This window comes from Tupaia chinensis, unplaced genomic scaffold (genome assembly GCF_000334495.1).
Source record: "Tupaia chinensis unplaced genomic scaffold, TupChi_1.0 Scaffold000178_1, whole genome shotgun sequence".
Lineage (NCBI taxonomy): Eukaryota > Metazoa > Chordata > Mammalia > Scandentia > Tupaiidae > Tupaia > Tupaia belangeri.
Genome location: NW_006159653.1, coordinates 277,076 through 290,572, shown reverse-complemented (window position 1 = coordinate 290,572; position 13,497 = coordinate 277,076). Strand labels below are relative to the sequence as shown.

At 56.5% G+C, this 13,497-nt stretch overlaps 1 protein-coding gene across 2 annotated transcripts in view; it reads right to left on the bottom strand.

The window, feature by feature from the left end:
- FAM234A (family with sequence similarity 234 member A) overlaps positions 1-12,257 on the bottom strand; it is a 13,456-nt gene extending 1,199 nt beyond the window's left edge. Inside the window, exons 1-10 of one of the 2 annotated variants that reach the window (XM_006146339.3) lie at positions 12,129-12,257; positions 7,029-7,329; positions 3,243-3,359; positions 2,579-2,770; positions 2,153-2,283; positions 1,662-1,794; positions 1,332-1,458; positions 967-1,107; positions 636-711; positions 310-465 (exon numbers count right to left, since the gene is read on the bottom strand). In XM_006146339.3, the coding sequence (XP_006146401.1) occupies positions 310-465; positions 636-711; positions 967-1,107; positions 1,332-1,458; positions 1,662-1,794; positions 2,153-2,283; positions 2,579-2,770; positions 3,243-3,359; positions 7,029-7,293 (1,338 nt within the window). In that variant the 5' untranslated portion in view covers positions 7,294-7,329; positions 12,129-12,257. The remainder of the gene's footprint in view (positions 1-309; positions 466-635; positions 712-966; positions 1,108-1,331; positions 1,459-1,661; positions 1,795-2,152; positions 2,284-2,578; positions 2,771-3,242; positions 3,360-7,028; positions 7,330-12,128) is intronic. The other variant, XM_014587007.2, reaches the window with a different exon arrangement.
- Between the last annotated feature and the right edge of the window lie 1,240 nt (positions 12,258-13,497).

The following is a 13,497-nucleotide window of genomic DNA, read 5'->3' as shown; positions in this document are numbered from 1 at the left end:
GGCACCGTGCCGTGCCCACGCCGGTGACGCTCAGGCACCCCGCAGGAGACTGTCGAGGGCTGTGCCTGAGCTCTGCGCCACCCTCCGGCCGCCCGCCCACTCGTGCCTGCCGTGGCAGTGCTGGCTGGAAGTCTGCACCCACCCTCATTCAGAGGCCTGCCAACGTCTCCTCGCGCCCCTCCTGCCCACCCCAGGACACTTTCCCTCGGCTCCACACTTTGTCCTCAGGGCCCCATGTGGCTCTGATCGGCCGTGGCCGCCAGGGCCCGGGTCTGTGGCCCTGCTCCCGCCTTGGCTAGGTGTCCATACCGTCTGGCTGGTGCCGACCAGCTCATGGAGGCCCCAGAAGAAGAAGGCTGAGCGGAGGTCTGCAGTTGGCAGGCTGGCTGATGGTGGGGCCCCAGGGAGGCTTGGGAGGGCCTGGCTCCACAGGACGGACCCGGTGCCGAGGTCCACGAGCAGGATCTGGGCGGCAGGTCTAGGGGCTCAACTTTGGGGCCTGCCGAGGCCCACGTGCCCCCAGCCTGCCGACCACTCTCTGAAAGCAACTGGAACCTTCTTGCCCGCCCCAAGGCCCAAGGAGCCGCCTGCTCTCAGACCGTTAGCCCTCAGCTAGACAAAGGTGGGACCCGAACCTCTCTGTTGAGGCCAGTTCCGTTTTCAATGACCACAGCCAAGGTGTCTGGTTTGTAGTGGCCGAGGGTGGGCTTTCTGGAAGAGCAGGAGGGAGAGCTCACATTGGTGGCTGCGAAGCAAAGACAGAGGGGGACCCGGGGCCTGGGGCGGGCCAGGGTGTCAGCCAGGCCTGGGAGGAGGCGCTGACATGTGCTGAGGGCTTTGCTGGCCCCACCACAGGTGCAGGGAGCCGCAGGACAGGCCAGAACGGTCAGGCAGGAGCACCCGCCCCTAAGGAGCACCCCCTCCCGGACTGACCTCAGGGGCTGCAGGACTGGAGAACCCTCATACCTCAGGACCTGGGCCGTGCTGAGGGCCCACCTTGGCGTCAGCTCCTGCCCATCCAGCAGCAGGCAGGCCTCCGAGCTGATGAGGAGCACGTCCTGCCCGGCGGCCCCTGGGACACTCAGCAAGTAGCGGACTGTACCAGTGCTGGGCGTGGGGAGAGTGCGGCTACAGGGGTGCCACTCGGACAGCTGTGAGGCCAGCCCTGCTCTGCACTGCCCGCCCTGCAGCACAGCCCTTGCACCCAGGAAACAAACCACCCACCATGGCCAGGGGCCGCGTGCAGTCGGGCTGCTCTGCGTTTCTCGTCTGAGCTCAGGGTGGCCTGGGTGCCCTCAGCTTGCCGTGCACTAAGCAGTGGCCAGACCCACCTGTGCAAGAGCACCCCGCAAGTGCCATTCAACATGTGCTGCCACTGGGGGTCCTCCCGGAATGGGCCACCTGCTCCGGTCACCTTCTCACAGAGCCCCTTCAGGGAGCAGCCGCAGAGGGAACGTGCTGTCGAGACACAGAACACAAAGCACCAGGGTCATCTTTCCAGGATTGTGCACCCTCCAGCCCCTGCCAGCATGGCGCCTGGGCTTTCGACCCTGTCAGGGCTTCCTCCGTGACCCCAGGATAAGGGCTGTCACTGGTTCCCTGCAGCGCGCTGAGCACACGCCGGCAGTGCTGCCAGGTCTGGGGGCGTGGCATGAACGTACCGCAGGGGAGGAGGACGTAGTGGGCGCCCGCCCTGGTGACGTGGAGGAGGGGGCCGCCCTCCCCGTCCATGCCGAGGCTGCCTCTGCGGCCGATCTGGTGCCCGGTGCGGCCTGAGTATGCGTACCCGCCCACCTGCAGTGAGAGGCAGCAGGGGGTCGTGAGTTAGGGTGTGCAGCGGCTCCAGAGGAGGAGGGCCCTGGAGGCTTTCAACTCTGAGGACAGAGGGCATCGGGCGAGGTCTGGCACCTGCAGCGGTGCCTCTGCCTGGTCGGAGGCCAGCTCCTGGCCTCTCTGCTGTGGCAGACGGGAAGACCTGGCAGCTGTCTAACGGATATAGGGCCACCTTGGCAGGCAGGTGCAGGGGGACCTGGGCAATCCCTGGGCAGGAGCTGGACCTCGACTCTGTCTGGGAGTGGAACACACTGCCGGAGGGGAGAGGCCGCACGCCTGGGGCCTCAGTGACGCACAGGACAGCTGGCTGGGCTGGTACCTCCTGGTCTTCCCGGGCAAGAACCAGCAGGTCTGGGGCCCCATCGCTGTCTACATCAGGCACTTGGAGCACAGGGCTCAGGATGGAGACGTTCCTGCCGAGGACGCTGGGCTGGTTCCACATGGCAGCCCCTGGAACAAGCACAGCACTGGGCCACTGTCGTCGGACACAGCCTGGGCAGCCTCGGACACAGCCTGGACAGCCTCGGACACAGCCTGGACACAGCCCGGACACAGCTTGGACAGCTCTGGACACATCCCCAGACACGGCCCGGACAGGGCCTGGACATGACCCAGACAGGAGGTGGCAAGATGCAAGGCCGAGGCCATCAGAGCTGCTGGGGGGGCGCCATAGCCCCTGCTCCGCCTCCTCTCCTGGAGAGCCCAGCACGCGCCCATTGGCGACCCGGGTGGAGCCCCGGCCTACCTGTGAACAAGTCGAATGCAGTGAAAGGCCCCGGTCCGCCCACGAGGATACAGGCAGAGGGTGCCACGTTGTCCCTCAGCTGGGGCCTGGCACATTCCACGAGGGTCACGTCTTGGGCCACAGGCCTCTCCCAAAGCATGCTGCCGCTGGCCCCCGATACAGCCACCGCCAAGGTGCAAGGGGCGGTAAAACCTGGGGAGCACACCCGACGGTGGCTCGGGCACCTCTTCACAACTCGTGTCCCCACCCCAGCCCCTGCCACTGGGGCTTCCCCCTTCTCCAGCGTGGACCCACAGGGGCCAGTAGCAAAGAGGGGGCTGCCCTGCCCCTTCACATTGCACCTATGATGTGGCGGCTTCCAGAAATGCCCCGTCTGCCCAGACCTCGCAAGAGTGGGAGGGCCCAGCCTAAGACCCCCAGCCCTGCTCTGTGGTGTGCTGTGGTCCAGGGCAAGCTGGGCTGTGCTGCTGGAAGCCACGTGGCTGACAGCAGGCTCTGCTCCCAGGTCAGGCTCAAATCTTGCTGGGCAAGTGTGTGGGGGCCCCAGACCCTGAGCTGCTGCAGGGGAAGGGGTCACGGCTCGCGAGACCCTCCCAGGGTGCCTCTCTCGTGTGCACAAACATCGCCACACACAGGCTCCTCCTCCCATTATAGATAAAGTCACCTTCGTCAGCACAGGAGTGGCTGGAGTTGTCGCTACTGCTGGAAGTCCTATAAAGAAAGAGGACGTCCTGGACCTTGTCCTTGTCTATGTCCGCCACAGCCACGAAGCCGTAGGTGACTGGAAAAGAGCCAGGCGGGGATCGGGCTGGGGTGGGTCGCAGAAAGGCCTGTCTGGCCCCCAGTCTCAGGAGCATCTGCAGACCCCTCGGGCTCACCACAGGGGTGGGCAGGACACCCAGGCACATCCCGAGCACCAGCTGTTGAGAAGCAAGCCCTTCCCAAGGCTAGTCAGACTCTCGCAGGGAAGGGTCTACAACTCCCTCTCATCTAGGACCGACGGCAAGCTCCGTGCCTCGAAACCACACATCAGATGAATAAGTTGAACTCTCCCCTAACACCAGATGTAAGAACCCACTCAAAACAGATTACAGACCTAACCTGAAGAACTCATGGTAAAAACTAACTTAGGAAAACATGAAAGTCTTTATGACATTGGATTTGCTAGTGATTTTTCTGATATGGTACCAAAAACAAACAAAAAAATTAGCTGGATTTCAATCGAGTGGGTGGTGTGGCGGAGATGGCACTGAGCTCTCACATGGCTGGTTGCGGCCCAAGTCCCAGATCTGGTAGCTTGCTTCTCACTTCTCTCTCTGTCTCTCTGTGGTTAAATTAAAAATAATAACAACATGGGACCAGCAGTTGTTGTAATGGCTATGTCACTGGACTCCCATGTAGTCGACTGTGGTTCGAGTCCTGGACCCGGTGGCTTAGACTCATGCTGGGCACGTGTGCGTGTGGGGCCAAGATCCCGAGAGGAGAACGGAGGAAAAGGGATTGCGGCATGGCCATCCCCCCTGGGGGGTGATTTCTCGCTTTCTGTCTCTCTGTCTCTCTCTGTCTGTCTGGAGAGCGCACGTACCCTATAGCAAAAAAAAAAAAAAGAAAAAAGAAAAAAACCTCTCCAAAAAAAAAAAGAATTATTTTATTTAACTTCATTTACTTATTTTAAATTTTGACTGGTGAGGGACAGAGTGAAAGAGAAAGAGAGGAAAAGAGAGAAAGCAAGCCGCCAGGTCCAAGACTCTGAATCACGGTCAGCCATGGGGGAGGGAGTCCAGCGCCCTAACCACCATTCTCTCTCTCTGTCCATCTCTGGTCAAATTAAAAATAAATACATAAGTAAAGTTAAATAAGATAATTATTAAAAAAAAAAGAGATTCCAGCAAAGCCAGCTAAATCAATTAGTATTCTTATTGGGCTTTGTGCAAATAACAGACCAACTTGAGACTGAACTTATTTTTTTTTGCAAATGGGTTAGTTTATGCTTCTCTTTGGTAAAAGGGGAAATGGAGAGAGAGAAATGCTCCAGAAGAGAAGGATAGTGCAGTTGTTACTCGGTTTTAGTTCCGTTCATATTTGCTTTTGATTTTTACTATCTACCTACTATTTGGACAGAAACTACCTAGCCTGTTTCCTTGCTTTAAGTCTTAAGTCAATTTTTCTTAAATTTTTAAAACTTTGACTAATTAAAGCTAAAACAGCTCTTCTTGAATTAAAAAATAAATAATAGCAAACTGAAGACGGTGCAGGAGATGAGTAGGCAGCAGCGCGGGGAGGGAGTCGGGGGAAAGCAAAACATTTAAGAGAGCAAAAATGGAAAACTGCTGATAATAATGTATATGATAATAAACGAATAAATAAATAAAGGAAAAGATCAAACCTTTGGGGCGGCCCTCATGGCACAGTAATTAAACTCTGCACAGGGAATCCGTTCCCGCACGGCCTGTTACAGCTCCAGTTCCAGTCCTAACAGCTTAAAAATCATGCCATGGGGGCTGGCCCGTGGTGTGGTGGTTGAGGGTGCTGGGCTCTCCCACATGGCCGACTACGGTTCAAATCCTGGACCTGGCGGCATGCTTTCTCACTTTCCCTCTCTCTCTCTCTTACTCTGGCCCTCTCTGGTCAAGTTAAAATAAATGAGTAAATAAAGTTAAATAAAATCATTCTTTAAAAAAAAATCATGCCAGGCATGTATGCATGCCCCATATCCTGACGGAGTAGAGGAATGAGGGAAAAGGAATAAGAAGGCACCTTTGGGTGCTCTCTCTTCCTCTCCCTGCACTTTGGGTGCTCTCTCTCTCTCTTCCTCTCCCTGCACCTTTGGGCGCGCTCTCTCTCTCTCTCTTCCTCTCTCTGGCATGTACACAGCCCTCTTGCAATAAAAATTTAAAAAGATACAAAAGTGAACATTTCAGAAGAAACCATTATCAAAATGAAAAGACAAGCCACAGACTGGTTGCAAATATTTGAAAGTCATATATCTGATAAAGGATTTATATTTATGGGACCAGCAGCTGGCATAACGGCTATGTCGCTGGACTCCCATGTAGTCGACCACGGTTTGCGTCCCGGACCCGGTGGCTTAAACTCACGCCGGGCGCGTGTGTGTGCGTGCCCAAGATCCCGAGAGAAGAATGGAGGAGAAGGGGTTGTGGCGTGACCATCCCCCCTGGGGGGTGATTTCTCGCTTTCTGTCTCTCTGTCTGTCTCTGTCTTTCTGCCGAGTGCACGTGCCCTACAGCAAAAACCTCTCCCCCCAAAAAGTATTTATATCTAGAATTTATAAAGGCCTTTCACTATTCACTAACAAGGCAAACAATCATTAAAAATGAGCAAAAGGGCCCGCCCCACAGCCTCATGATTAAGGGAGCCAGGTCTCTCAAGACTGCATAGTCTGAGGCCCCGCTCAGCAGTGGGAAAGGGCACTGGGCATGTGCCTGTGTACGAGTGGACACCCCGCCCCAAGGACGGAGGCAAGGTGACGAGACTACAGCATGACCACACTCCACCCCACATGCCAACTCGCTTCTAGCCCCAGATCCGGCAGCCTGAAAACCACGCTAGGCGTGCGTCTAAAACCCTGAAAGGAGGGACATGAAGAAGGGGTACGGCGTGACCACCCCATGGGGGATGCTCACTCTCGCTTTCGCTCTTCAAGGTGCACATATGCTCTTTGGCAAAGTTAAAAAAGAAAAAGAGGTGGCATAATGGTTAAGGTGCTGAACTCTCACACATCTGACCAAGGTTCAAGTTCTGGACCCGGTGGCTTGAAACTCATGCCGGGTATGTGTGCACGTGTGCGTGCCCAAAATCCTGAGAAGAGCCTACGGTGTGGCTGTACCCCTGGGGGGCGATTTTTCACTTTGTCTTTCTGGCAAGCTCACCCGCCCTACAGCAAAGATATCTCTCAAAAAAGGAAAAAGAAGGAGGGGCCAGCAGGTGACATAGTGGTTAAGGTGCTGAACTCTCACATGAGCGACTGTGATTCAAGTCGTGGGCTCCGTGGCTTGAAACTCACGCCAGGTGTATGTGCGTGCGTGCCCAAAACCCCAAGGGGAGAATGGAGGAGAAGGGAATTGTGGTGTGGCCATCCCCCTGGGGTGTGATTTCTCATTTTCTGTCTCTTTGTCTCTTTGGTGAGTGCATGCCCCCCATAGCAAAATTCTCTAAAAAAAAAAAAAAGAAAAAAGAAAAAAGAAAAATAAATGAATGTGATGAAACCAAAACCAGCCACTTACTTCCGCTGACTTACCCAACCCTCCTCTCCTAAGTGACTTCCACGCTTTCATTTTCACTTAGAGCTGCTCTGTAGCTCCCTAACATTTCAGGGGAACCTGAGCCACAGAGTCACAGCCAGCTCAGGGCTGACTCCAGTCGGTCAGCAAAGTTGGGCAGCCATGCCCCACCCCGCCCAGCCTGCAGGTCCCGGGAGGTGACGGCTCACCTGCCGCGCTGTAATTGACACTCCACGTCCGCTGTGACACAGGTCGGTCTGGACACGGGATGAGGAACGAGACCACAAACACCACAAAGAGACAGATGAACAACGAAAGGAAAAATGCCACTGTTCGGCAGCGAGAAAGCTGGGACTGTGGAGGTGTGCTTTTTAAGTTATCTTCATTTTTCAGCTGAGTTCCCAGATTTTCTTGTGATTTTCTATCTTCATTCTTCAAGGGGTGGATTTCAGCCTCTAAGTCCTTGCCGTCCATCGCTGTGTGCACATCCCAGTGCTTCGCTCCTGGTCACTGAGTCAAAGAAACAAGGGGTCGGGCCGGCCCTCCACTCTCGGCCACTTCCAGCTCCACAGGAGGCTGGCTGCAGCCCACCACCCAAGACTAAAGCCAAGTCAATGTTTAAGGGGAGCCGAGACAGACTGCTGAGGTCGCACGCGGTGGAGAGAGGCACCTGGGTGTGCGGGGCCAGTGGGCATCAGATGCTGCCAGCCCATTGGTCCCGGGGCTTCCTGCCTGCTATCCAAGGAGCTGAGTGGCCATGGGCCACGGGGCCCCGGGCCGCAGGCTGCGGGCGGAGCTGATCAGGGCGAACCTGCTTGCTGAACATTAACTAAGCCTCAGGGAGCCCCGCCCCGGCCCTGTACAGCCTGCAGTAACAGGTGGCCATCTGAGAACTCTGAGACCAACACCCTCACCGTGACTCCCCAGAAACTGCCACCTGAACCCAGAGCGCAGCCATGCAGGCAGCTCTGGGGCATGGCTCAGCCCCATGGTCTGACCGTGCCCGCTTCCTCCCCTGGGAATGGCTGTGGGGACCACGGCATTCCCGCCACACGCGGCCCAGACGGGTCCTCGCATGGCCAGCACGCAGACAGCTCTGAGAGCGATTGGACAGAGCTCGGCGTTTGCAGGGGCTGCACTGGGTGCACACACACGGGCGTCCTGACTGGAGAACCTCTCCTTGGGCTGGGCGGTGGGTGGATGTGGTGGGAAGCCTGAAGCACCCACTTTGGAAGCCAAAACAGAAAACACACTTGAACATGGGAGTCTGCAAAGCAGCACCCCCTGCATCAGGCCCACCGTCACGCGAGGGAGACAGACTTCTATCTCAGGGAGGCAAGGTGTTCTTACCCTTCTTATTTTAAACATCTTTTGTCCTAGTTTTATCCTTTTTATTTATTTATTTTTATTTTCAAAAGAATTGTTTATTTATTTAATTCCATTTGTTATAACTATTTCTTTAATTTGACCAGAGAGAAAGAGACAGAGAGAGAGAAAGGGAAAGTGAGAAAGCAAGCTGCCAGGTCTGGGACTCGAACCATGGTCAACCATGTGGGAATCTGGCACCTTTAACCACCAAGCCAGCTGCTGGCCCCCTTATTTATTATTATTTTTTATTTGCCAGAGGACACGTGTGCTCACCAAAGAGAGACGGCAGGGGGGAGAGAGGGAGAGAGAGAGAGAGAGAGAGAGCGCACGAGCGAGCGCGCCCATGGGGTGCGGCCATACCACAGTCCCTTTGGCCCCTCTCCCATCGGGATTTTGGCATGACACACATGTGCCCTGCATTGTTTCTCAAGCTGTCAGGTCCCAGACTCCAACTGTGAAGCCAGCTGTGTGGGGTCCAGCCGTCTTAGCCACCAGGCCAGTCTAGGCCACTTCGGCCTCTTCTAAAACAGCCAAACTGGTGTCCTAACACAGATTTTACGGAAAGAACAGAAAGAACCGTGCAGCTCTAAGTGAGTTATAACCTCGTTTACCCAGAAAGGGGCTGTCAGTTCATGACTCACAGGGTGTGCATCACAGGGCAGCCACCAGGGACGCCCAAGGGGACGAGGGAGACGGGTACTGCCGCTTTTGTTCTGTTCTATTTAGGTCTTTGCCAAGGGTACAAGTGAGTGCCAGGAACAGAGAGAGGGGATGGGATGGTTGGGGGATAGCCGCGCCGCAATCCCTTTTCCGGTCTCCTCTCAGGACTCTGGGCACGCATGCGCACACGCCCACAGTGTTTTTCAAGCCATTGGGTCTGGGACTCGAACTGCGGAGTGGGCCATGTGGGACCCGGTGCCTGGGATCCAGTGCCTACCCACTCTATCCCCTGCTGGCCTCAAGAAACTGCTGTTTGATTTTAACTATTTTTCTTTTTCTTGTTCTTTTCATTGCCAAAGGATGTATGCCCTTACTAGGAGGGAGGGATCCATGGTGGGAGAGGCCACACCGCAACCCCTTCCCCACCTCTCCGTCCTGCAGAATGGGGCAGCACACATGCGCCCACATACGTGCTGACAGCAGGGTGTCAGGTGAGACCCGGCTCCCTGACCTGTGAGCCACAGGCCAGCCCTGACTGACCTGTTCTATAATGACTGCGCTAAGTGATTCCTTTAAAAACCTGCGAACATACCTACTAGAATGACCTTAATGAAAAATACTTTTCAAAGGACACGTCTGGGTGAAGATGTGGGACACAGAAACTCACGCCCGCTGGCAGGAGGGCGGAAGGTGCGGTGCTGGGGTGTGGCAGCTGCTCGGGACCTCACGGGGAGTTGCCACGTCACCCAGAGGCCACTTCTCTGTGCATCCATGAGAATTAAAACAGGCTCGGGGGCCAGCAGGTGGCATGGTGGTGGAGGCGCTGAACTCCCACATGCTGACTGTGGTTCGAGTCCCAGACCTGGCTGCTTGCTTCCTTACTTTCCCCTTCTCTCTCTACTCAAATGAAAAATAATACATAAAAATGAAATAAGTCTTAAAAAAGAAAAGAAAACTTGCTTCAAACAAACCCAGAGGCTCAGAACCTGTAACCCTGTGTTTACTGCACTATTCACAATAACCCGGGGGTGGAACAACCCCAGCAGCCTGTGAGTGGACACGTGGCCTGCTGCGTCACACCAGAAGCAAGGAAGAGATTGGCCCGCACTGTGACACGGAGGACTCGGGAATGTGCACTGGGTGACAGGCCAGACGTGAGGGCCACACATCATTGGACCCCACTTACATGAGGCAGGGGCAGGGCTACCCATGGGGCAGAGCAGCCAGGCCACAGGGCTAGGGTCCTGCTGAGGAGCGGGGTTTCCTCTGGGGGTGACAAAATGGCGGCGATGGTTATGAAGCGTGGTGAGCGTACTAAATGTCGCTCAGGTCATAGGCCACGTGTTCCAGCACAGCCCAAAACTAACCACCGTGCACGCCTTTCCACACGCTCAGCCATGACCCTAACATCCTGCAAGTCAGACAGAGGTTCACTTATCTACGGTGATGAGTCAGACCCAAGAAAATCAAACGGTGAGTCAGGGCCCAGGGCCTCACTAACCTGGCACCTGCACGGGGTGTGGAGGGCAGGGCAGGGTTGTCGGGAGGAGGCGACTGGGTAGGAGGTCAGAACTCCCACATGCTGACTGTGGTTCGAGTCCCAGACCTGGCTGCTTGCTTCCTTACTTTCCCCTTCTCTCTCTACTCAAATGAAAAATAATACATAAAAATGAAATAAGTCTTAAAAAAGAAAAGAAAACTTGCTTCAAACAAACCCAGAGGCTCAGAACCTGTAACCCTGTGTTTACTGCACTATTCACAATAACCCGGGGGTGGAACAACCCCAGCAGCCTGTGAGTGGACACGTGGCCTGCTGCGTCACACCAGAAGCAAGGAAGAGATTGGCCCGCACTGTGACACGGAGGACTCGGGAATGTGCACTGGGTGACAGGCCAGACGTGAGGGCCACACATCATTGGACCCCACTTACATGAGGCAGGGGCAGGGCTACCCATGGGGCAGAGCAGCCAGGCCACAGGGCTAGGGTCCTGCTGAGGAGCGGGGTTTCCTCTGGGGGTGACAAAATGGCGGCGATGGTTATGAAGCGTGGTGAGCGTACTAAATGTCGCTCAGGTCATAGGCCACGTGTTCCAGCACAGCCCAAAACTAACCACCGTGCACGCCTTTCCACACGCTCAGCCATGACCCTAACATCCTGCAAGTCAGACAGAGGTTCACTTATCTACGGTGATGAGTCAGACCCAAGAAAATCAAACGGTGAGTCAGGGCCCAGGGCCTCACTAACCTGGCACCTGCACGGGGTGTGGAGGGCAGGGCAGGGTTGTCGGGAGGAGGCGACTGGGTAGGAGGTCAGCCTGGGAGCTGGGAGCGGCTCATCAAGGGGCTGGGACCAGGGCAAGGGCAGGACAGAGCCGTTGGTCTAGCAATCGTGACCAGCTGGAGACAGGCTAGAAATGCTTAGCACACGGTTTTGTTTGACAGCCCCCAGCACAGTAGTCAAGCACAGTGTATAGGGAGTGGAGCCTTGTGGCTGTTTGAATCCCGGCCCCAGGACTTGACAAACACACCAGGAGGAGAACTGGAGGGGAAAGGGTTGCAGTGTGACCATGCCCCATGGATGTACCCTCACCCTCTCATGAGTGCACGCACCCTCTGGCAATTAAAAAAAAAAAAAGAAAGTTAAATGAGAAACCAGAATTCTAAGAGTCTAAGTTTTTATCTTTAAAGCTCTGTTACTTAATAGCTTTACAACGTCAGGCAAGACGGGCTGCATGTGGCGGTGTGTGCCGCGCCCCAGGTGCTCAGGGAGCTGAGGCAGGACCGTGAGGCCACGTGTGCCCGTGTCCCAGGTGCTCGGGGAGCCGGGGCAGGACCGAGTTGGGGTCAAGCTGGGCAACACCATAAGACCCTGCCTCTGAACAAAACAAAACACTCTTTACAATAAGCCGAAGGCAGGGCTAGCCCTTGACATGGGGACTAAGGTGTGAGATGCGCATAGCCGACCTACAGCATGTCCATGTGCCCAAATCCCCAAAGGACGGAGAAATGGAGACGGGGCATGGTGTAGTCATCCCCTTGGGGGCTGCTTTCTCCCTTTCCCTCTGTCTCTCTTTGGTGAACACAGTGGCAAAATTAAAAAACAAACAGAAACAAAAAACCAAGCACTTCAGCAAAAAGCTCAAGCTCTTTGATTCTCGCTGCCCTCGGCTGTGAGAAGCTGGGTCTTAAAGATGGCCAGGCTCACAGAACGAGAGCTCCTGCTTAGACTCCCACCCCACAAACAAAGCCTGCAGTCCCATGGTCCCAGGCTGCCCACTTACCTGGCTGCAGGACGCCGGGAGAACGTGCCCACATCAGCTCCCGGTTGGCACCGGCACATCCGGTCACTAGGCTTGGACACAGCCCATGCTTTCCTGAGCAGTCGGTCTAGGGGTCAGAAGGCCGCTGGTCAGACGCAGCGCAGGCAGCCTGCTGCAGCGGGGACTTACCCCTGCGGCCGTGGCTCCTAGCTCTGCCCCACCACGACACTGGTGCTTCCTCAGGGCCGCCACGGCAGGGGCCGGGGATGCCTCCTGGCTGTGCCGCGGCCCGAGTCGGCTGTGTTCTGCCATTGTACCCTGACCCTGCCATAGGCAAGCACAGCACAGACCCTCGGATCCACCTGAGGCTGCACTCCAGGCCACCCTCCTTGGGGTGGCACAGCCCAGCAAACCCAGACGCGGCCCTCCAGTAGGACACAGGCCACACCAGTCTTCTCGTTCTTGTTGTCTATCTGGTTCATGGCAGAGCTGTGTGCACAGGAGGGAGGGAGGACAGCTGAGGAGGAGACGTGTCCTTGGAGGGGCTCACCACACCATGCCCTTCCCCAGCCCCTGCCCCGCAGCAGGGTGAGGGGGCGTGGACACATGTCCAACATGTTCTCAGCTGCTCCTGGGATCCACGCCAAGGCCAGCCGTGTGGCTTCTGGCAGTGCAGTCACGTTTGCTGCCAATCGTGTCACTGGGATGGCCAACACTGCCCATGGGCTATGTGACCCTGAGCTACGTGGGCCCTGAGCTACGTGAACCCTGAGCTGTGTGGGCCCTGAGCTACATGGGCCCTGAGATACGTGGACCCTGAGCTACATGGCCCTGAGCTACGTGGACCCTGAGCTGTGTGGGCCCTGAGCTACGTGGGCCCTGAGCTACGTGAGCCCTGAGCTACGTGGGCCCTGAGCTACGTGGGCCCTGGGCTATGTGGTCCTGACGCCAAGCCCAAGGACAGTGTGAAACAACGTAGCACAGTCTGGGTTTTAAAGCTGTAAGGTCAGCGGCAGGGTCACGGCATAGCCTGGGAAAGCAGAGTGAGGGTGACTCCCTCCTCGAGTGGGCTCCTTCCAGAACCGCGGGGTGCTGACGAGCACAGAGACAGTGAGTGGCACGGCTGACCTCTGACCCTCACGGGCAGAGTATATGGGCCTGCTCTCTCGCCCTACTGCCATCTTCCCTACAGGGGTCCCCCAAGCTGCTGCCCACCTTGCCACGTGACGTAGCAGGAGGGGGCAAGCCCAGAAGTCGGCCACCTGCTCCCATCAGGGCTCACCTCTGGCCAGCGCCCTCATGAGCAGGGGAGGCTGGAGGGGGACGCCCGGGGGAGCGGGACGGACGACGGCTCAGGGGGGCTGGAGGGGGACGCCCGGGGGAGCGGGAC